This window comes from Melozone crissalis, unplaced genomic scaffold, assembly GCF_028551555.1.
Source record: "Melozone crissalis strain CALT ecotype California unplaced genomic scaffold, PUWL_Pcris_2 ptg000045l_1, whole genome shotgun sequence".
NCBI classification, from domain to species: Eukaryota; Metazoa; Chordata; class Aves; order Passeriformes; family Passerellidae; genus Melozone; species Melozone crissalis.
In genome coordinates, this window is record NW_026535823.1 from 13,679,042 (window position 1) to 13,703,024 (window position 23,983).

The window sequence follows — 23,983 nt, forward strand, 5'->3', positions numbered from 1 at the left end:
ATATTTAATCAGTAACAGATTTATCACACAAGAGGTATGGGGTCTTTACCAGGTGAATCCCACTGGCAACTAGGAGGGGACACATTCTCATATCTAATGTTTCTCTGGTGTCATTGCCCAGTCCCTACTATGAACTGTTTCACCTCATTTTAAGTGATCAATGATTCATCAGATTCAAGGAACAAAACCCAAAATCAGATGCAAATGATAGTGCAGATGAGCTGCCAGACATATAAATGAATTTGAAACTGTTTTCCAAGTCCTTTCTTGTATTTCCTACAACTTCCTCCTTCAAAAAAGAAAGACCTTTGACTCTTCTTCATGAAATGATTTCAGGTCTTCATTTGGAACTGACTTAAAAGATCCCTGTCTTAGTGACAACCCTCCATGAATAAACTTGAGTAATACTAACAATAAAACAATACTCCAAGAGAATACGAAGACTAGAAAATCAACTTGAATTGTGCCATGTTTCAGCACAAAGGGGTCTTCTCTTGGTTTTTGGATAGCCTGTCAATTATAGCAACCCTGCTTGCCCCTAAAGAGAACTGCATTTCTACTTCTGCACAGAGCACCACGATTTTAAATTTAATAATGTCAATCTTCTCCTTCCATTTTTTTATTAGTACCTTAACTGAATAAAGTACACTTACAAATGTACACAGATGTATAGCATCACTCCCAGATGTGCATGGCACCACCAGTTCTCATCTCTGCTCACTATTTCATCAGTATTACAGCTAACACACTTTGCTCTGTCTCGGTTCATGCAGTCCTGAGAGTCAGGACATTCTGCACATCTGTTTGCTGATAACAAAGATACAGAGGAGAAGGAAGAGTACATGCACAACACAGCTGATTACAATTTAGCATCAACATGAATGGCAATAAATGGGTCTTGGTCTTCATTCCCAATTAGGAAATTAGCCATGCCATCAGCAGCAACCTGAACTTCAACTGCTGTACACAAGTCACCTTCCTTTTGCCCAGAAATGATATCACAGTAAGTGCCAGCAGGCAGACCGGTTTGCAGAGATACATTCAAGGACCTTTGGAAAAGAAAAAAGTGCAGTAAGCATTATGAGGACGCTAAAATGCTCTTCAAATCATACTGGAAACCTCAGATGTTAAGTAATTATGGAACTACCCTCTAGCACTTCGCTGGACGCCACAGAATCTATTCAATAACTACATGCTTCAAATTGCTCATCACCACAACCTACAGCTACTTATTGCAGCCCTGACACACTCCTGTTCTCTTGTCAACTCATTCTCGCATAAACGGTTCCAATACAGTTTTTAAAACTGTCACATTTAGAACATATTCCTGAGTTTACAAGTTCCCTCACTTCTATAAATTTAGACTTTGCTGGTTGACCAGGCCCAGTGACACAGCCAGCTTGAGAACTGGGAAACAGAAATACCACACTACAAGGTCTAAACTGCAAAGAGTACCTATGGAAAATGCCATGTTCAAATTGTCAACAACTGTCAATAATAATCCATTAGAAATATCTGTTCAAGCTAGCAACACCTTAAAAAGTTTCACTAGTAACTAGATTTTTAAAATACATATTTAACACATAACAATTTTCTTATAATCATAATAAATTATAATTTATTTCCCTCTTACTCACCAGTCGTCATTGTTGAAGATGATGAAGCCTTTATTACCACGGCCAAAAGCCACTTGATTGCTGCCATTGTCCCACCAGTTGGAGAAAGGCTCACCATCCACCACGTTACGGAAGATGACCATGTTCCTGAAAACACAAGCCATGTCTGCCACTGCACCTGCAACTCCTCTAAAGCCACATGGAGCAGGAAGCAAAAGCAACTGCTTTTACTTCTTGTTTCTCCCCAGTGCCCTACCTGATCTGACGCCAGCGATGCTCACAAACCCAGTCGTTGCCACAGGTCGTGTCTGGATTGATTGTAACGGTCTTTGTGGAGCCATCTGCGTTACTTGGGGGCCCATACCAGTCATTGACGTCCTGTCATTAAAAACAAATTTTTTTTTATTTAAAAAAAAAGATTCATATCTTCTGACTCAAAATGCAGAGACTCCCTGTGGTGAACAAAGCTAGAGGGAGCATCAAAGTTTCACCGCCTACATCCAGTCCGGGACAGGGAAATCTCTCGACAACCTGAAATGCACTGAACTACTTCTCTGGCCCTGCTCTCACACTTAATCCCCATGGATGAATCTTCAGCACTAATTTAATCAAATTAATTTAAATTAATTATTTAATTAATTAAAGCTCACCTTTCCATTTTGAAAATATCTTGGCCAGCGAAAACTTGACATCACACGCGTGACGCCATACGGATGGGCAAGCATGAAACCAACTGCCATTTTATAGAGCCTGTTTGGTGGACAAACAAGGAATGAGACGTGGTACCTGCCAGAGAACACACTGACAAACAAGCAAAAGCAAGAAGCATCACCCACACAAGAGCAATCCCTCACCTGGCATCCCAGAAGGTCAGAATAGAAGCTCCACCAGCCCCGTGTCCTCTCTGGTTGTCGTGATTGTCCACAAAGACCAGGGCTCTGTCAGAAGGCACAAAGCCCCAGCCTTCTCCCCAGTTCCTAAACAAAAACACAGACTTGGAGCTACCCTGTCAACTGCTGTATCCAGTGAATCCTGGATAAGTTGCAGCACCTCCCTCCTTACTTTAAGTAGGCCATCTTTTCTCCGTTCCACTTGCGGATCACTGTCCCCAGTTTGGCACCGTACTTGAATTCTGTCACTCGGCCATTTCCAAAGTACTCACTGCCTTTGATGGGCTCTCCACTCAAGTCAATCACCTGGTACAGGAAAGATAGAGCATGTCTTTCTTCTCAAAAACCAAACAAATAAGACACTGCTTTAGACATTGCTTTAAGGAAGGGGACAGTACTTGAGCTAATTATTGGCTCAAGCTGGCTATTGGTTATTTGAGTTTCTTGCAAAATCATATGTAAGGCTATTTTCTCCTTTTAGCTCAGCCCAGCTTGTGAACCTCGTTTTCAACTCTATCCTCTCTCTCCTTACTCCAGCTGATTACTTACCCATGATTAAGGCTTGGGCTGTACTTCCTTTATATTCAGTATGGTCACCAACGCCTCTGCTTCAACAGTTGGGCTGCATCCTTTAACTATGGAGCTAAAGAATGTTTCTCTTTGCCTAGACTTTGCAGGCAAGATATTAATTTAATAAAATATGTGCAGCAAGTTTATCTTCTGCTGACTGAAACCAACACTCAGCTGCTTGTTCCAATTTGTTATTCAAATGTAAAACACAAATTCAGAATATCAAACAATACTTGTTATACCACTGGAAAATAAACTTTTAGCCCATAATCAATACTTATGTCTTCTGTTTCAATTTATTATCCAGGATTTAAAATTCAGGAAATGGTACCTTTTTTTAAACCAATAAAATTTTTACACTAACTACAATGCAGTAAATTTCACCTCAATAAAAATTCTCTCAATAAAATTTCCAGGTTACCTAAGTCCAGTAGGTCCAAAACTAGTGGGGCATTTTGCACATCAATTACCATTTATGGACAGATTAGATATTTGTAGATTATGATTGAGGATGGAACTGAAGAAGATTTCTGCAAATCTGCTTGGGTTCACCCCATGCAAAGCATTGCCATGTGTGACTGAGTCTGTACCCAGGCCTGCAAGAAGTGTTTGTGAAGTAGAATTTAAAAAAAAAATAAAGATTACCTCTTGGTAAATGAAAGGTTTAGTTCCTGCAGGAAACCACTGAGTATTTAGATCTTCCAGCTTGTCTAAAATGGCCTTGACGTCGGCAGGCCACATGTGCTTGGCAGCGTCGATGCGGAAGCCCGCGACGCCCAGGCCGATGAGCCGGTTCAGGTACGCGGCAACCCTGGAGCGCACGTGCTCCCTGTCCAGGGCCAGGTCCAGCAGGCTGACCAGGCGGCAGTCCCGCACCTGAAATCAAACCCTTCTCACCTAATAAACTTCAGGTACTGTTCTACACACCTTTTGAATGTTCTTGGCCTATATTACAATGCCAAGTAAAACATTCAGTAGCCTTTGTTCCCCGTGCATTTCTTTACTTTGCAAAGTCATCTACACAGAAGCTGTAACCCCTCTCTTCTGAAACTGAGACCATGGAAAACTTCCAAATTACAATAAAAGGCAAATAATAACTTTACCTTTTTTAGCACTAAATAAATTTTATGAGCTTTAAATTGTCTTTATTAATTGCCTAAACACATTGTCTGAATCTGAAATTGAGCCATTGTCTCAAGTACAGCTATCCCCTTAAGAAGTGGTGTTCCTAATAACAACACTAATCTCTGTTATTAATTTGGATGGCTTTTCATAAGGCTTTTAAAAATTTCTTTTAAAAAATGTCTCACTGTAAATGAGAGCAAAGAAATCACAGCACAGGAACAGACGCACATGAAAACCACAGCTGTAGGTTTACCTGAGATATATCATGATAATCCTCAATGTTTCCACTTCTAGATTTACATTTATGATCATTAAAGTCCCAGCCAGAATAGGGCACAGCTGGGAAATCTTCAGTCTTTGCATTGAAATAGCTTCCACAAGTAGCATGGTCACCAGCCCCAGCATTGGCTCCACACATATGGTTGATTACTGCATCCACATAAATGTGCACCTAGAGAACAGTATCCACGTAACAATTTGAAAAAGTTAATTCCCACAGCACCATTAATTAATGTTCTCTCTACCATACTTCCTGCCCTATCCTCCTGTTTCTGCTTGCTTGCTTCAGCCAATATTTTATTCCATTTTTTTTATTAGCATACAGCAAGGGTGATAAAACATGCAGCTCAGCAGACAGGCAGTTAACACTACATCCATTTTTTTTAAATGGCAGAATCACTGCTTGGCTATATCCTTGCATTGTAAACACCAGAAGGTTTTAAAAGTACTTACTCCAACATTGTTGCACCGGGCCACCATGTCTCTAAATTCAGTTTCATTTCCAGACCTTGTGCACAGCTTGTAGCTGACAGGCTGGTATCTTTCCCACCATGGCTGCCGGGGGTCAGTAATGATAACATTTTCGTTTGGAGGTGAAATCTGTAAATAAAACAATGGCAGGTAACAGGATACTGAAAATGGTTTATTTATTTGCCCAGTATTTTTAGAGAAAGAACATTTTTAGAGAACACTTAGATCCTCAGTATCCTCTGCTTACACTGTAGTAGGCTGGAAACAAAAGACTGAGGCCTGGCCTCAGAAAGCCAGTATAAAAATTAGGCCCATGAACAGAGTGCCCTAATTTTCTTTGTGACTTCAAGCTTCAAAAAAAAGCATCTGAAATTGAAGAATTAGGTCAGCAGAGGAAGGAAGTGACTGCATAACAACTGACGTAACATCCTGCCTTTAAAACTGATCCAACTTCCCATTTTTGTAATGCTTTGGATGAATGCATTGTTGACCTAATACCTGTAAGTTTCCAGGTGAGTTATACCTCTTCCTTTTACAGAATTTTCTGGGTAATTTTTAGGCAACAAGCTTTTGCTGCTACCTCCAAGCCTCTGGGTACAACAACCTGATCCAACCATTTCTCAGAAAAACCCCTTCAGCCTCTTAGCTGCCACACCTTCCTGACCAGCTCAGCAAGTCATCATCTGAAAAAAACTTCTGAGACCCTGCCACAGAATGGATTAAAATGATAAACAGGCATAGGCCAGGGTATGAGAAATCAGTTTTAAGTCCATCTCGTCTGTGTGCCTGCAAAGAAGGTTGCAAAGACAAGATGATTATTTGAAAATGATGAGAGAGTTCTCAATCAAGCCAGCTTGCAATCTCTTGGGCTACAAGAGACAGGCAGCCTTCACACCAACTTTTCCTGAGCAATCTGACAGGCAAACAGGAACACTTTAATAAGTGGCTGCTCTCCTGCCATACCCCACCCAAGTGGCAGTTCTGGTTCCACAGGAACACATCTCTGTTGTTCAGACAGAACTGACTCACACAGGGACACATTCACCAGAACCTGTGTTCAGTGCACTTCTGCCTGCTCACACCAGGCTCCTGCAAAGAAGGGTTTCTTAGTGGCTTACTGTGATACACAGAGAGAAACCTGCCAGTTTGGGTGAACACAATCAGCAGCCTTTTGTACTTAATTATTTAACACCTTCAGCACTTTTTGTTCTCTTTGGAAGCCCTTTGTTCAGTCATAGTTTCATTTTACATTTATCTAGCTCTTAAGAGCTTTCCTTGATTTACAAATATCAAGCAGATAAACATAGGTTACTCTTCACAGCAGTAAAAAAAGAAGATTTAGCAAGTGATGTGCAATTCTAATTCACCTAAATGTAATAGCACAGACTGCAAAACATGCACTTTGGAGCAATGAAATAAATCCATGCTTACTCAAAGATAGCTGAAGAATATATTTGTCAGCATTTACTACTTCCATTACCAACTTCTATTTTTCTTGTTCAGTACCTGTCCTTTGACGAATTGAATATTTTCTGTGAAAAACAAATTATCATCTGTGCAGCAATTTCACTGCCTACTGATAGAAGCAGACATACCTGGACTCCTCCAAATCCATTAGGAGCTAAGTAGCGTTCACACTCCTCAGCAACGTCCTGCCAGCGCCATTCAAAGAGATGCACAATAGAGGTTCTCTTTGGGACAGTGTTGGGGTTGTACTGCCCCCAACAAAGCCCTACAACTAACAGCAGAAAATAGATCCCCATCCAGTGCTCTGTGATCAGCTGGGCTCTTCTTACTAACTGCCAATGTTCCTGTAAGAGGGTAAGTACACATTAGAAAATACACATTTAAGGGTAAACACCCATCTCTGGCACCATATTTATTTACCTGTTATTTTGTATGAGAACTGGATCTTATCTAAACTATATCAAATTCCCATACTAATAGTAACTTTGTTTTCATGCACCTAAAATTCAGATGTTGCCTAATGCAGGCTGCCTCCAGAATGCAAAAGTTGTGGTTTTATTAGTATAAAGCCAAAAACTACCCCAAAGGGTAAAGGAATACTTATATAGACTGAAATTGACATTTTATTTATAATTTTAATGTATGTTATTTTACATTCCTATTTATCATTGAGAGACAGCTTTTTTTTTTCCAAATGGTGTTGCTACAACTTGAACATATTTGGATAAGACCTTGCAGAGGCAGCATATTTCTTACCATGATTTGTTATGAAACCCCAGATATTTTGGAGGTTTAACATGTGAGTCTGTCATTCATGATATGCATGACATCTCTCATTCAAACAACAGCCTGAAATCTGGAAGATCTCTCAGATACAGAAATCATTAATTATAGTGAAACCCAGAAACACTAAATATCTTATCTTTGCACACCTGCAGGATTTATGTGGACATATTCTCCTTTTAAGAATGTGGGCAATGGCATGCAGATTTTAGAAGTGAAGCTCCATAACCAAGAATTCTCCTTCTGAGTGCCCAAGTACAGAGTTCTGCAGAAGGAGCTTTCCAGAGGCTTGAAGCTACATTTCCTTCTGAGGAGCTAGGCTAGGAACTGCATTTCCCAACTCATATCCTATTTGTGTTTACTTAGGGATAAACAAAGATAATGATCCTTATATCAAAAGCGCCTCTCCTTTTCCTCACCTAGAGAGATACAACCGTAACAAAGCAGAAACTAAACAACTATCAAGGTTTACATTACTCTACTGAGAGCCTTATATTGCACTCTTCCCGTTCAGAAGTTGATTTAGAGAGTCCGAGATACAAAGAAGTCCTACAAGAACTTCTGCAAACAAATGCCTGAACTAATACTTCCCTTAAAACAAAATACAGAATCTTGTTATTTTCCTGTAAGTATTCTTTTAAAAAGTTATCTTACAGTGACAGAGCAGAGATATTCCTGTCACAAGGGAAACCAAACACCTCAGTGAAGGTTTAAACATGAACACAAGGGCCCTCAGGTTTGCTACACAAAGGAAACCAGTGCTTTTCCTGATTTAATAGACACTTGGGAATGCACTGCTGAAAACTCTAACCTGCTGTGATAGTTAGCCAGACATAAATTGATACAAAATTTTACATGATTTCTACAAAACTGCCCTCATTTCTGCTTCAAGGAAAGGATGATCCATATCTCTCAGGTAGTGGAGCACTCTTTGGAGCAAATTTAGGCACAAAATATAGTTTATAAAATGTAGAACCAGCCTTCCAGAGCCTACTACTATCAGCTGTCACTGTTCTTCAGAAGCAGGCAGAGTTGTTTAGAATAAAGCATTTGGTATATTTAGCTGTCTTTTCTGCTAGTGAACAAAATAGCTTTAATACGATTATTTACTAGTAGATCTTAAGTAAAGCATACAGACTAAGTTTCAACCACAAGCAGTTGTTCTGCGTGCTTCCATTTTCATGAAGGAATGCTTTCTGGTCCTGATAGGAAGCACATACATTAAGAGAAAATGAGCTAAGAAAATTTCATCTTCTCTGATGAGAAAAGCCATTTATTGGATTGGCAAGTTTTACTCACAGCAGTAAATATGCAAAGTAGTAAATGACACAAAGTAGTAAGAATAATGTACCTTGACCCAACCAGCTCCAAAGCCTAGTGCTTAAAGATTCAAGGTAGACTTTAATTTCTCTGAAACAGGTTTATGGCTGCTCCGCCTTCAATACAAGCAATAATAAGAGAATGCAGATGTTGAAATCCTCACCGCACTCTGATGGCTCTAGCTTCAAAATGTTTTTGAAACTCGGAAAAACTTTAAGAAGCCATGTGGAAGAGCGCAACACTGACCGCACTGCAGAGAAGCTGGGAGCGGAGCGTCTCTGCGCAGCCCCACCGCTGTCCCGGCCAGCCCGGGACTCGGGTCACCCTGTCTGTGCTGGGCACGGCCTGAGCGGTGCCGCCATCCAACACACCTGGGCCGCGTCCGGACGTGCGGGACGCCGAGCTGCGGAGGCTGCAGCTGCCAAAGACTGTCACAGGGAAGCGGCGGGGGCTGCAGGTGCCAAAGGCTATCACAGGGCAGCACAGCAGCGGTCCTGTCCCTTCTGGCGGCTCCCCACACAACCACCGAGCGGCCCCGAGTTTCCGGCAGGCGAAGCAACCCCGCTGCGGCCGCCCCTCGGAGGCTCCCCGTGCGGCGCGGATCCCGGTCCGTGCCCGCCCCTCGGAGGCTCCCGGCCGGGCTGCCCGTGCGGCGGGGATCCCGAGGATCCCGGTCCGTGCCCGCCCCTCGGAGGCTCCCGGCCGGGCTGCCCGCGCGGCGCGGATCCCGAGGATCCCGCTCCGTGCCCGCTGCGGCCGCCCCGCCCCTTCCGCCGGGCCGCGCCACCGCCCGGGCACGGCGAGGCTGCTCCCGCCCGTCCCGGGGACAACGCGGACCGGGCACGGCTCTCTGAACATTCACTTTCAGCACTTTCTTATAAAGTATTTTTGTCCTTGAGCACAGCACCACTTTGCTGTTATCCCATTTCGGCGCCACTTTTGGGTCTTTGGTCCTGTAGCTCAACATGGTTCACAGGACATACTACTGTACAACCACAGAAGCATTTAAGTTGAAAAAGCCCTCCAGGATTAAACGAACAACACAGTCCCCATGGGAAGTGTAAAATAAGAGTAATTCCAGTAAAAGCACTTCAAAGGAATCTGCTAAGCCAGCTCCTATTGGAAAAAAATAGCAAAGATAGATTTACTTTGGTCCAGCCACCAATACTAGTGATTTAGACTGTTGGCAGCTGGAGTAATGACAAATCTTCTGCACCAGCTCCTACAACATCAGCTATGATTTAGTCATTTATGGAATAACTTTTCCTTTAAGTGCACTGGACTGGAATATCTTGTCAATTAAATGTCATTGCAGTATTTCCCACATGGTTTTAGACAGTCAACTAACCAGCCCAGTATGCAACAAATCCTATGTGACCACTGTTATCATCACCCTCAACAGGGCAAGGACCACATCTATACCAGCTTTAACTGCTACTCTGGTTTTAATGACTTCAGTCTCACCACTGACAGTTTTCAAGTTGCAGATGAACAATGCAAGGTAATTACTGAGGAAGAGCAGTGCCCAGTTTCACAGTACAAATTCAGGCCCATCCTGCACCCATCCTTCTGCTTGGTCTCCAAGACAAGACCTGTCCTGCCCAAAACCCCAAGAACAAAAGTCAAAACAAAGAGAAGGCAGCAAAATGAAGAGAAGGGAAATAATTTATTAGATTTCACAAGCAATCTAACATACATTTATGATGTAGTAAGTCTTGTGATATTTAAAGATATGTGGAATCCTTAAGACGGGAAAATTTATTCTCTGCCTTAAATACTTTAGAAATGCAACTACGCACAGTTCAAGAGTCCTGATGATCACACTGCTTCTTCCCCAGCTCGGAAATACTTGAAAGAGAAGGAACACAAAGGGACCTGGAACATCACAAAGGCATGTTAAAAGTAAGAACTACCAAAAAACAGCAGTGTTATACTGGCTTTTGACAACTAAATTGAAAGATGCTTAGTGTTTTAAAAAGTGCTTAATGTCTGTGAAAAATACATTTTAATGCAGACTATTAATTTTATATTATAGAATGTTAAACAGTGATGTAGTATGAAACCCATAGGAAACATGTAGGTCACCAGCAACAACACTACCTCAATGCAGACAGCAATGTAAAAAAAACCCAAACAACCAACAAAAAGGTAGCAGTGATTAATAGTTGATTATTAGTCCAGCTCCAAATACTTAAATGCCAGATATTGTTAATTTTCTTCTTTATTCTAAAAAGAGAAAGTAAGGAATGTATTAACTAAATCAACTCCAGATTGCTTCTCATGTACCAGAACAGTAATCATCAAATGACCTAAAATACTGGTCAACCCCTTAATATTAAAACTGCTCTACAATCTATTTTAGCCAACATATTATTATATTAATAGGTTTTTAAAGTAAAACAAGGTGGCTTGGTCAGTGTGAGCTCCGCACAGCTTCACAGAGATCAGCTGGTATGAGCTAGAACTGCTACACTAAGGAACAGGACCACAAATTACTAACTAGGGTACCTGAGGAAGAAGGTGAAGGCCACCTTTTAAGACTAAGAACCTTCATTGTGTCTATTCACACAACACAGACAACTCTTTGGTTTCTTTCCCCCCCACCGAAAAAATTTGCTTTTTAAAATTATTAGATTAGCTCAAGCTTAAAATGTGTTAACTCCTCCCCACATCTACTCTATTATGGAAACCTAAGATGCAGTTGAGTGCTACAGGAAACAATGCACAAAAAAGGATACAACAAGAAAGGATACACTCTGCATGACAGTATTATTGCAGTATTTACGCAGGAATGTTTCTAAAGAAGAACAGCAGAATGTGGTTTAATTTTACTTGATTCTTGGTATTACACACACATAACTTTATGCTACCTACCAAAAAAAAAGCAAATATGCCTCTTTGATAAAAAGCAATTCTAACTCCTTGTGAGACTTAATGAGAACTGATGAATCCATCAACACTAAACTTCATATTCAAAAGAAAATACATTTTTTGATAACTTGAACTATTAGGACCAGCAGATTCTTCCATCTCCTTCAAGTCTTTGCCATTTTACAGACTCACTTTATTTCCATCAGATCCAAAACTCAATCATGTTTCCCTTTAATGCCAGCTTTCAAACCACTTTTTCCTTATGAAGAAGCTGGAAACCTCTCAACATCAGTTTCTTCCACATAACTTTTCTCCCAAACAGTTGTATTTTAGCTACAGGAAAAAGTCACTTCAGGTGAACTTTTTGCCAGTCCGTCAATAAAGAGACATTTCAGCCAGCAAGGAGTTCTGCAATATTTTATAAACCAGGTGTATTGTTTTGTCAAAAAAAGGATAAAGCCTTTGCAGAAAAAAAAAAACGTAAAAAAACCCCAAAACAAAACAAAAAAACAACAAACCCCACCCAACAACAGAAAATGAACCCTAGACTCAAGCAGACTCAAGTTTTTATCATGGAATTTTACTTCATAAATCAGCATCCATCCAAATATTCCAGCAGGAACAGAAAAACAATCATGCAGAAATAGGGATCAGCTTAACCATTACTTGGGAAATGCAACAAGTATTTTTAATTAAACCTCATGGATCCTTAGAAACCTGTGTAACTCCTTGGCACATTGATATGATTAAAAGATATGAACAGTCAAGTTAAGAGAAGTTCTGCTTATGGACAGAACACCAGGGACACTTGTAAGATGGTAACTCATGGAAGATTTTCAGGTGTACAATTAAACCTTGCCTCAGTATGGTTTGCTCACTCTAGAAAAAGCTTCTAAGTTGACCATCAAAATAAGCACTTTGTTATTTTCTTTATGCAATTCAAGTATTTAGTATGTTTAATGAATTCAGAATTAATGTACAAAATGAGTTGAATAAAAAAGGGAATTCCTAAAAGAATAAAAGTGCTCAGACTTCATCTATCAGGTTCCCAACAGCTGAAATGCTTCAATTTTTTTTTAATATAAGAAACCTTAGTAATCTTATTAGCTAAATAGAAAGTTTTTTCTAACAAGAAAGGAGTGACAAACAAGACTGAAACAGTCTCATAAATACTTGATCCTAATAGAACACTTTAGCCAAGGCTCTTTTCAATGACCAGTACAGAGGGCCTATAAAAAAGTGATCTTTAATCTGACAAAATACAGACTTTGCAAACTACAAAAAATAACACAAAATAGGAAGTAAGACCAAAGAGAGAAAAACAAGACTAAATCTGAGTTTAAAAATCCTTAGACAATGGATGGAATGAAGAACCTACAATTAGAGTAGCTGTTAAAAATAGAAATACTACCATCACAATAATCACATTGTGGGCTTAACAGCCAATTTGTAAAAATCAAAGCAAATGTTCACATCCTTTATTTCAAATTCAGGTTTTCTTCAGAGTAACAAGGATCAAGCTCCAGATTAAAAACACACCATGGTTAAGGAATGTTTCATAAGCACGCAGGGTAAGACTTCAGATAAGTTTGTTTTAAGTAGAGGCATAACCAGAGTGATCTCAACTGTAACCAGAAATTAAGGTCAGTGCCCTTTAAATTGGAGCTAACTCATGTATCAGAGGGTGCAGACTGAGAAATAAATGCTTTTTATTCTTGCACCAGTTACTGCACATGGTCATTTTTGAGATGACTATGCAGATGTTTCCAGGCCATGAAACCACTCAGGTAAATTAGAGCTGATTTGGCTTGACTTACTCTCACATAAATGAAATACCCAGAGTAGGGAGCAGTGAAGTAAAGCTACATTATAAGAAATAAAAGTTAAATAGCAACTCTCTGCTAGAAGGTACTTTCTCATTACATTTAAATAACGCCAAAAATCAGGACCTACATATTCCACAACAAAGGAAGCCTTCATCAATGCAACATTCACTAATTCAGACAAGTTTAAAGGTTACTGCAACAGCACTAAGAACTCATTTTCTGAAGTTAGAAAAGGTTCTTTACAGCCAGTAGAAGTTTATTGTTAGAACCAGCTCTTCAGAATCCCATTACAACGGCAGGGATAGAAAGGAAGGAGGTAAGAGGCAACACTTTTCAATAGTAAAACCCTGGGAGATTACTAAAAGTTAAGTGGTCCAATTCCACAAAATTATTCTCCTTATCTTTGCAAATTAAGGAACTGCCAAGTGTCCTACAATATCAGGATTAGAAAAATATTGCCCTCTGAGTTTTTTAACACAGGAAAAAGGAAAGTTATAAACTTACACCAACTATATACCTTGCACCCTGTTTTTCCAATATAAGCACACATTTAAGAAAATAGATTTGTATGGAACATTTCCTCTCCATCATCAATTTTCCTAAATAAGCTGTTAAAGAGAGAGTAAATAAAACCAAACAAACACTAACAAAAACCCAAGCCCAATCCTTTGTTTTCACTTTCAGGCAGAGTCCATACCTTGTGCAGGGTTTTACTTTTTTCTTTTCCCTTCGTTGGCATCCTGTTTTGGTCTAGCTGAACGAGCAAATTGCTGAGATTCTATTAAGGACTACAAGTGTCTGGTAAGTAGAAGCCAATTAAGAAAGACAAAAAAGATTACTTCTGCAAATTAGTCTAGAAAGTGACCTTTATCTGTGAATCAATTCAGTATGAAGTATTATAACAGTGTCTATTAGTCTAAGATTAGGACCTCACTGATACACAGCACAGGAGTTATTAGAGAGACTATGAGGAGGACTAACTGGGAATGGGTTAGATGCAAACAAGGATAAATGTTTGATATTTACAAATTTCCAACCCAGCATGTTAATTCTTAACTTTGATGTATCAGTATATGAGAGGAAAAACAGTAAAAGCAGCAGATGCTGGGGTAAATGTGAGTATAAAGAAACTGAAATAAACTATGAAATGTTTGAGTGAAAAATAAGAAGGGACATTCACACAAAAAAACAGTGCTATGCAACCAAAAGGAGACAGTTCCAGCTGAAAAACCCATCTAGAACCACTTACTCTTACAGGAGCATTTCTTATGATCATGATTCTGTAAACACACACCTAACCAAGTCAAAAACCTTGTATTTAATTTAAATACAGTGGTCATGCAAACCAAATTATCTCCTGTATTGTCTTTGCAGGATCAAAGATGTAAGACCAGCAAAATCTGTTCTTAAATCATTTTTACTGTCCTATTTCAGAAGAGTTGCCCCTGTTTTTTTCAGCCACCATAAACAGTGCACTGTGTTATGCTGACTGGTTTTCTTAAGGCATTTTTTATTTTGCAGAACACTGTGACAATAAACCTTGGCAGAGACAACAAAGAATATAATGTAAATGCTTGAAGAAAAGGATACAACCACCATGGGTTTTTCAAATAAGACATAGCCATTAACTTCTTTTAGTGCCTTAGCAGCTGCCTTCTCATTGGGCAGTCCAATGAAAGCCTGTCCCTTCATCCGGCCCTCTTTCATCACACGGATATCAAACCTAGAGGCACAGAGCAGAACTGGGAATTACTCATGTTTAACAAACCTTGCAGATTTCACAGTACAAATGCACAGTTCTCATGCTACAGGTGGGAGAAAGAACAGAAACAGAAGGAAAGCCTACAAAGAAGCGTGATGTCCTTGGAGACCATTTTGCTTGGGGAAACCATTTACTAAAAGGTAATATTAAACTGCAGGATGGCAAATTGATGTGCAGTACTACTAAATAGGACATATGCAAAGTGATCAGATACACACAATCACCTACACAGTTCATTCTGTGTCACACAGCCAAGAAAAGCAAATCTGGGAATAAAAACATAAAGGCAAAATAATAGGGTCTTCAGTCACTCATCATAAAATAATTTGATTTCTTAATCTCCATAAATGAAGATTTTTAGGTCTAACACATTTTTGTTAATGCAGAAACACAGAAAATGTGAATATGGCTATTTTTAAAATCCCAGTTTTCAGAAGTGATATAGGAGTTAATATAAAAGGCTTAATTCTAACTAAGTATGAAATGAACTCACATATTGCGTTCCACCTCTGACTGGAAGTCAACATATCTTCCAAAAATGAACTTAAGATCCTGAAATGAAAGTGTAGGTGTAAGATGAATGCTCAGAAAAAGCCCTTTTGATAGATATTTAATTTGCATGTTTACTTACCTTTTCTTGAACTTGTTTAGCTAAATTCTTCACATATATCCTGCAATTTGGATCACCTGGCTCATAGTTTTTGAAAACAGAATATTTTTCCATTTCTTGAAGACAAAAAAATGAACCATGCTTTAATTCATTTACTTTGCACATTTGCTCAGTATAAAATAATTTACTATATGCTCAATTAAGAAAAAACCCCACTTATTTAAGCTATTTGTTGCAACAAATCCAAAAGCTGTTACTAGATAATTGATTCTCACAGTTATACCTTCTCTTGAAAGTCTGTTTTTTTCTAGATCCTTTCTAGAAATAAATTCTGATGGTATTTCATCATCCTCCTCTTCAGTTTCCATTTTATCATTTGAGCTAGGAGCTGGGAAAATCCTTCCAAAGCCTGTGTTATTGATTTCTTCCGTGGTTGCATAAAGGTCTGAAATTTCAACAAATCATGTAAGTGGTTTGTACCTTTATTCACACCAAGATCGAGAGCCAGCAAGAAAACCACACTCCTTTCAGCAACCTTATAATAGAGCAGACTTTGCAAGGCAATTTGAACACACCCTTAAAAAAGAGTCTTAATCCCTGCTTGACAAAAGCACCTGCTCTGTACAGTCCTATAAAACCCCATGTAGTAGAAAATAAAGGCCATGGCACACATCAGTTAGCATAAACCTTGCCTTGCTGTTCAGTTCTGTATCCATTTCACTATTTTCCCTTAAAGAAACTGGATATTACTGTAAAGTACCAAGAACTACAGATTGACCATAACTCTCTAAAAAGCCATCACACCTCATTGTTATCAGTGCCCACCCAGCATTTTTATGGCAGATAATCAGTGCATCAGAGAAAAAGGGTTGGCAGTCACTCAGATACTGCTCTCTAAGAGCTGGAAAAGGAAAATCCGAAATTAGTCTGATATATTAATTTACACCATAAAATACTGAAAATTTGTAACATTTGCATCCTATATAAAAGATAGTGCCATTCACCATAAACCACAGAGTACATAGGAGAGTTCTTTAAAATCCTCTGGATCCTTTCCAAAGCTTGTAACGTGGGAAAAGCAGCAAATACAACTATGATGCAACTTTGTGCTGAAAGCTCCAATACAGTAAGGGAAAAGAATTTCCTGGTGTAAATTTCAGCACCCTTTATATACTGAAGACACATGACTTGAACATAACACATTTGAAGTACAAACCCTCTTACCATTTTTTTCTTCTTTCTCTGGGTTTATCTGAAGAACAGCTGGGATCTCAGTACTAATATGAAACTCTATTTTTTTATGACCTACATGCTGCAGCTGCTCAAAGACATCTGAAGGTGACAGTGTAGGGTGCGAGTTACTGTTTAAAACAACAACAACACATTAATTAAAGACTCAGACACTGATGAATGCATGCTCAAACACATGATTTCTTCCAGTTAGATTTTATGCTGCTGTTTACCACAAAAACATGTTCTCCATTTCATACATTTCACCCAACAGTTTCCGGTGATTACAACACTGCAGACACAGAAGGTGTGTCTGGCAGTGGGAGCAAAACCAACCATCATGTACCATGGTATAATACACACAGGTATTTATTTAAACCTTCATCAGTAACTTCAGCATGAAAAATAAGTGGCCTTGCTGCTGCCCTCAGCTAGTATATAAAATATATGACACTTAAAGAAAATGTAGCAAATCATTTGGAGGAAGCAGGCAGCCATTAGTAAAAATGCATTCACAATCATTTATCACAACACAGAAATACTGTACTGCTGTCTACTGTGGCGCAGAACTGCAGTTCTAAGACCCAAACTCATTTTAAAGCAAGCTAGTTTCTATTCTTCCAGTGTCATACTTTTAATTCTTTGTTTTAAGAAGCAGCCCAAACAATAAATCCAAATTGCTTTGGTCACAGCTGTGTTGCAAAACCAGTTATCTTTTTAGGAAAAGGAATTTCTATTAGTTTGACAGGAAGAGAAACAGAGCTTGAATCAGGCACACTTTAAAGTTGTTGAGCAGACTTTAGTTCAAACTAGAAGAAAATCTGATTTTTAGGGCAATAAAACCAATAGGATAAGTGCAAAAACCACAAACCTGTGGGAAGTACACACAGGAACATTCAACATGTCCTTAATTCTTTGCTTTTTCCTAACACCACGCTTCTTTGTGTTTATTGGTCTTTTAGGCTGAAGGGTTGCTAATTCCATCAACTTTGTTATTCTATTTCAAACAAAAAGAAAACCAAAATCAAACAAAAATAAAACAAAGAGGTTTACAGTTTACTGAAAGTACTAATTTTAAAAACCCCTCCCCTTTCCTTAAAGCCCTTGATATAGAACTTTTCAGAATAAAATTATAAAACTAACAACCTTAAAACTGAAGCTGTAACACACAGCAAATCAATATACACAGAGCACTTAAGGACTGACCACAATGCTAACAGGTCAGTGATGCTCTTCCTTCCCCAAAGATGCTCCTTACTGGGACACTGAAGGTGTGATGGCCCAAGCTGAACCTGATTTTCTAACACACAACAGGGGTAGCTTTTTCCAAATACAGCATAGGGACTTTGATTTACTTCTCAGTTTAGACAGTAAAGGAAAAAGCTGCTTTTTAATTTAGAGTTAGTTTAAAGATTAAAAAAATACAGCTATGATGCAATTCAGTCCCAAAATTGCAAGAAAACCCTCAGCACAAATATTATCACCCCAGCATACCTGCTGATGTACAAAGAATGTTCTGGAAGTTGGTGTGCACATACAATTCAGGCTGAGGAGTCAATTTAGAAAGATGTGGAACAATGAAGACTTCAGATAATAATAAAATTTCTGCTTCCTTACATCTGCACTCTTCAAGCTGAGTTTTTGTTTAGTTGGGATTTTTTGGACATGAGAACAAATGAAAACTTGCACACCAATAGGCCACTCTCCTTTCCTTACTGCATTTAAACCTGCACTGTTCTTCTGCATTCTGAGGGTTCTCGAAACATCTGGAAAGATTGCTACACACTCTCTACAAGCTGCTACATCTACATACTGCAAACATTACCACTTGCTGAACTCAAAGCTGGAAAAGTAAAACCACCCCTTTCAGCAAGCCCAAAACCTTGCACATGACTGTAAAATGCATACCTCTCCTTTTCCTCATCATTATCACTTTCATATTCTGATTCATCCCCACTAGAAAGTCCTCCTTCTTCTTCAGGCAAAGGAGGCTCTTCAGGAGGCAGAGGTGGGATTGGGGGAGGTGGCACAGGCACTGGTAAATACTCTTCATACTAATTATGGGGAAGAAGTTGCAAAAACTTAAACTTCTTGAAGGAAAAAACCTGAACATGTCTTGTTTTCTTAGTAACACAGTCAAAGCAATTAATGATAATTTAACAAGTATTTCCTCCAAGTATGCTTACAGGGATTGAGATATCATTTTGGTAAACTACATTACTAATGAAAAACTTTCCACAAGCAAAAAAAATGCTTTCTGAAGCATAACAGTGAATGGTTTAATTCTTTTAAGTTGAGATAAGAAAAAAATACAGCAACCATGGCCTTGGATTTTCATTTTGCACTCAGCTTCAAGGACTGTCCTGAGAAGAACACAGTCCAAGCATATGGGTGAAGGCTTAGGCTCCAAAGCCATCTCAGTTTCAACAGTGAAGCAACAGTTTGAAACACTCCAGTGCTGCTACCACAGATGAGTATTTCTTTGTTTTAAGTATAATCCAAAGAATTGCTTTAGAAGACCAACATGTACCCAGCCAAATGCAGCAGGATTTGCAATCCTCTAGAAATTCAGACCTCCTACTATGCTGCTAACATTTTAAATTGTGAATCATTCCCACAGTACTGAAAACATATTTCAACTGTTACCATGGGAGGGCGAGCAGTGATTGGTCCAAAAGGTGGAGGAAGATTCATTTTATTCATCAGATGGAGTACCTGAAATGAGTCAAAATAAGTAGGTTTCCTTTGATAAAAGTTCCTTGCTAGGTAAAACAGCCAATCACTCCTGGCAGGTGAAAATCAGCACAGTTTTAATGTTCATGAACAATGTAAAACTTGCACTTGAGATCCAACACTAAGAGTCAATATAAGCAACACCCTAAAAGGCTAATAAAAAACATACAGCATCCTCTCAGAATGAAATTCCAGGTACTCAAGTCACATGTAATTAGGAAGAGCATATCCAGTTAAGACTTCAATGTCAATCTATCTCAGGTTAATAAAATCTCATTACCTCAGCACAGTAAAAAACTAAGATTGGTTAACACTATCACAGAAAATCCAAGTTAGTATTTATGATGACAAAAATAATTACTTCTGTGCATAATTAAAAGAGAAAAAAATAAATGTCTTTAATTTTATACTTTTCCCCCCATTTTTTACTTACCTGGACATAAAATTTGGGCACGCTTGCCAAGGCATTTGCTATATTTGCTAGAATTGCACTTGAAGGTGGTGGATACAAATATTTGAGGCAAGAATTGATGGGAAAGGTGAGGCTGAGGAAAAAAAAGATTGAAAACAAGACACCTTAACATTACTGCCACTTAATCACCCATAACAATGATTACTACAGGCTTAACTATTAATTACATCTGAAGTAACACTGAAATATTTTTATTTCCCCTAGAACAGTTTTGGACCACTTAGAATGCCTTTAACATCATGGAGTAGTCCCCAATGCATGACAGATTTATTGGGCTTGGAAATACTGGAAGTATCAAGCCATGAAGGAGCTTAAAGCAAACAGAAACAATCAGCATGTCCAATTTAAAAGCACAGCAGAGCAGCCTGCACAAATATCAGAAACTCAGTAAATCCCAAAATTTACTACTTCCTGTCTGCTAACATGAAAATGGGGGGGGGGGAAGAAAGAAACGTCAGGAAAAAGAAGTCAGTGATATTCTGCTGTTAACACTGGGGGAACCTCAGCCCTCCAACCCCCCAAGAAAGCAATGTGCAGTGTTAGAAGGCTGCTCTGCAATCCACAAGCTCAAAGCACCAGTCACTATGCAGATGTGAGGATTCTAAACTTGAGGAACTGAAACTCCATCTTTATGACAACTCCTACATGCCTGAGGAACAGCACCATAGGAGTTATTGTTCTGAGCATCTTGTTCAACAGTACATAACACATTTCAAAATAATCTGTAACAGAATAAAATAATTAAGATAAATAAAACCCCGGCACTAACCCATGGTTGGGTGCAATTCCATTCTCTATTTTAACACAGTTTGGTTCTATCTTCTCTTCTTCTTTCACTGGTTCTTCTAAACTAAAAATTAATTTAGTCTTAATTAAAACAGTGCAAAAATTAGGTATGCCTTATGTAATAGATAAAATATGCATCATCTATTAATAAATATAAAAAATAAATTAGCACAGGTATTTTTAACATCTTTTACCAATTGCATTACTACAGCTGTTACCAGTTCTTCATAATTAATACATGAGGATAATTACAGTAGTGACAGTCTTCTCAAATAAATACTTATGCAGATTTAAGTAAGATTCCCTATATTCAAACACTCCTGACTTAAATCCACTCAAAGGAAAAGAACTCAAATTATTTATCATGCACTCTCTTCAGAGAACATAAATTCAAAGGTATTAAATTATTGATTTGTTCATATTCAGAAAAATAACCTGAAAACTCTACTACAGTATTTTTAATTAAGCAGTATCACATAGCTTTTATCACTTATTTGCACATTTCACAGGTGCAAATGACACAGTCACTGTCATATAGATGGGAACCTGTTTGTTAAGATTTCCAAGTGGTTACAGTTTATCCTTTGAGTTAGAAGTATTACCTAAGTATCATGAATCCAGAATCCCCTTTCCTTGACCACAAAGATAGCAAGGAAATTACTCTGCACCTACCTTTTGCACTTGTCTGAGGCAGAAGGCTGGCTAAGTACCTGGGCACTCTCTTGCTCCTTTGCAAATTCAACAACTAAGGTGTGACCCAAAAGTTTCAGCTGATGCAGTCTTGATAAAGCCTTCAAGTAATTGCAGAGGAGAAGAGAAAGGGAAGAGGACAAGCATGAGAATTGTTTTAGAGCATAACTGTTTTTCCTTTGAGTGGTACACTGGCCATAGGATGCAGGCCCAAGTGCTTTAAGCTAAGCCTGTGCTACTGTGGACACGAGAGCTCTGCACTGTTTGTGTCTTCCCAGCTCTGCTTTCAGCAGCATTTCCTGCTGGCAGGAAGGAAAGGGACCAGGCACAGCCAGAACCACGGCACAGCTTGGTCACCTGAACACAGCAGCAGCCTAACAATCACACTTTGCACACAGCCTAATAAATTGCTGGAATTTCAAAGAACCAGCCTTTTGCTCCTGAAGTACAAACATGCTAAACTCTGTCAGTAGCAGCTAGGGATTCTAAAATCAAGATCTTCACAGTGGCTCTAGGAAGATCCAGCATTCCTCAAGTCCAGAGCCCAGCAGGCTGCTAACAACTGGCACCTAATTCACCACTGTTCACCTCACACAGTCTTTCACTTTTTTAGCCCTATAAAGTGTGGCCTAAAAGAAATAGAAGCAATGCAAAAAAACCCCAAACCCAAGGTATAAGGGGGAAATTCTGGCACAGGCTTTTTAACTAGACTAGTATTTAAAAAGCATTATTAGCATAACCTTTTTGGCATACATATCTCCTATTCTTACAATAGTTTTCTTACCAAAGTTGGGCATTCAAGGCAGACTTGGATTGAGAGAATCCCTAGGGCTCATTTTTATGGCAAACACAATTACACAGGAGACAAGGAAACTCAGCTTGGTTTATAGTTTATTTATAAATGCACACACATCCTAACAGAGCCCTGATCAGTCTCAGCTTGTCTAACTTTGCCAGGCTGGATCAGATAACTTCCACAAACCCCTCTCAATCCACCTTTCCTAGGACTCTAGGAAACACAGAAGTAATCAAGAATTTTATCAAGCCCTGCAAGCAAATCTGTGATGAAACAGAACTCTCACACTACATTCTGTTGCTTTGTTTTTTCCTAGCCCTAAGTACCAAATGATGTGTAAACGACTTAGAGCACTGGCAATTCAGTGCTTTGCTAAAACATTCAATAACAAACTCAATACAAACCTTTGCAGCTGCATTTTCACTGGGAAAGGTGGCAAAAGCAGTATGTTTCTAGAAAACAAACAAAAAGTTATAATGTATTTGAATAAAAAACGTAATAAATTCCATGTAAAACACTGAGCCACAAGCACTTTGTTAGTCCAAGCTTACAAATTTGAAAGTTACCAGATGGGAGTTATCTAATTCCCATCAGGGCAAACATGAAGGGCTAGAAACCCTTTTTCATATGAATTTTGGAAAAGTACCTCCTGCAGTCAAAATCAAGACATGAGCTCAGCAGTTTGACAAATACAGGACAAGTGGGGATTTTTTAGTGAGCAAAACCCATTCTAGACTGCACAAAAGTACATACAGATACAGAGGCTTAATTCTCTTCTAAACCAGAAAACTCATTTGAGCACCTCACAAAACATTTTCATCAAAGTAACTCTTACTAAAAGCAATGCTCTTCCTGCAACGAAAGTTGTAACTATTGTGCTCTGAACGTTTGAATGGTTTCTGATTTTCCCCCCTCATTTTCTAAATTAAATCCTCACGGAATACACCCTTCTAAGTTATTTTTTTTAACAGACTTTATTACCCCATCTTGCCACTACATTCCGTACCCAAAATCATTGTAACAAAGTCAGTATATCTGATATCCTATAAAGCAGGACACTGATAAAATACGCAGACATCCATCTGCAGTTCTGCAAAAAACAAGGCTCTCTATGAAGAGCACTTATCACAAATACATCAATGTTTTCGTTATCTGGGGGAAGAAGAAAGCAAAGCAGAGATTTCAGGAGAGCCGTGAGCCTGCATCCCTGCCCGCGCCAAGAGGCCCCTGGGCACGGCTCAGCCTCGCCGGCAGCACCAGAGGCCAAAGCCGCGGGCACGGCGCTTGCGGCGGGCGGGACGGAGCCCGGAGCCGCCCGCGGTCCCCCCCGCTGTCCCCTCGCTGTCCCGCCCGCCCCGGGGGCTCCCCGGCAGCGAGACCCCCGCTCCTGCCCGGCTCCAGGCTCCGCGCTGCCCGCGGCCCGCCCCGGCCCTCACCAGCCGCCCGTGGTCCGACAGGACCCGCACAGACACGGCCCCGAAGTGCTGCAACAGATCCTCCTTCTCCGCCGCCGTCAGCTCGGCGGGCAGGTGCCGCACCAGCAGCGTCCGCCCGCGCCGCCGCGACACGCCGGGATGCGGCGGGACGCCGGGGTGAGGCGGGACGGCGCCCAGCCCCGGGCCGCCCGCCCGCAGCTCCTCAGCGCCCGGCACCGCCATCGCCGCGCAGGGACCGGCGGCGCAAATC

At 39.7% G+C, this 23,983-nt stretch overlaps 2 protein-coding genes across 4 annotated transcripts; both read right to left on the minus strand.

Moving 5' to 3' along the window:
* Positions 1 to 595: 595 nt before the first annotated feature.
* Positions 596 to 10,525, minus strand: LOC128942882 (pancreatic alpha-amylase-like). Of its 3 annotated transcripts, none has more exons than XM_054285538.1 (11): positions 9,986 to 10,525; positions 6,547 to 6,762; positions 4,934 to 5,080; positions 4,455 to 4,652; positions 3,722 to 3,952; positions 2,679 to 2,812; positions 2,471 to 2,593; positions 2,267 to 2,366; positions 1,873 to 1,994; positions 1,638 to 1,763; positions 596 to 1,049 (listed from the first exon to the last, which is right to left on the minus strand). In XM_054285538.1, the coding sequence occupies exons 2-11, from the start codon at positions 6,712 to 6,714 to the stop codon at positions 860 to 862; spliced, it is 1,539 nt and encodes a 512-aa protein (XP_054141513.1). In that variant the 5' UTR covers positions 6,715 to 6,762; positions 9,986 to 10,525; the 3' UTR covers positions 596 to 859. The 3 variants fall into 3 exon arrangements, with proteins under 3 accessions (XP_054141513.1, XP_054141511.1, XP_054141512.1); XM_054285536.1 differs by lacking the exon at positions 9,986 to 10,525 and adding an exon at positions 8,893 to 8,907; XM_054285537.1 differs by lacking the exon at positions 9,986 to 10,525 and adding an exon at positions 8,553 to 8,882.
* Positions 10,526 to 10,822: 297 nt separating this feature from the next.
* On the minus strand, positions 10,823 to 23,955 carry RNPC3 (RNA binding region (RNP1, RRM) containing 3). Its single transcript, XM_054285533.1, has 15 exons — positions 23,734 to 23,955; positions 22,702 to 22,749; positions 21,484 to 21,602; positions 20,795 to 20,875; positions 19,987 to 20,098; positions 19,467 to 19,535; positions 18,729 to 18,874; positions 17,692 to 17,817; positions 16,815 to 16,951; positions 15,874 to 16,035; positions 15,612 to 15,706; positions 15,474 to 15,532; positions 14,809 to 14,941; positions 13,916 to 13,988; positions 10,823 to 11,318 (listed from the first exon to the last, which is right to left on the minus strand). Exons 1-14 carry the CDS (start codon positions 23,953 to 23,955, stop codon positions 13,929 to 13,931), a joined length of 1,569 nt encoding a protein of 522 aa, XP_054141508.1. The 3' UTR covers positions 10,823 to 11,318; positions 13,916 to 13,928.
* Between the last annotated feature and the right edge of the window lie 28 nt (positions 23,956 to 23,983).

Excerpts from the sequence above, each read along its gene's own strand:
- LOC128942882 (XM_054285538.1), bottom strand. The coding sequence starts at position 6,714 with ATGGGGATCTATTTTCTGCTGTTAGTTGTAGGGCTTTGTTGGGGGCAG. Across the intron at positions 2,813-3,721 it reads AACCTTTCATTTACCAAGAG|GTGATTGACTTGAGTGGAGA; the intron begins GTAATCTTTATT and ends TTCCTGTACCAG. Across the intron at positions 1,764-1,872 it reads CATCGCTGGCGTCAGATCAG|GAACATGGTCATCTTCCGTA; the intron begins GTAGGGCACTGG and ends TTGTGTTTTCAG.
- RNPC3 (XM_054285533.1), bottom strand. The coding sequence starts at position 23,955 with ATGGCGGTGCCGGGCGCTGAGGAGCTGCGGGCGGGCGGCCCGGGGCTG. Across the intron at positions 22,750-23,733 it reads TGTCGGACCACGGGCGGCTG|AAACATACTGCTTTTGCCAC; the intron begins GTGAGGGCCGGG and ends TTTGTTTTCTAG. Across the intron at positions 20,876-21,483 it reads GCCTCAGACAAGTGCAAAAG|TTTAGAAGAACCAGTGAAAG; the intron begins GTAGGTGCAGAG and ends ATTAATTTTTAG.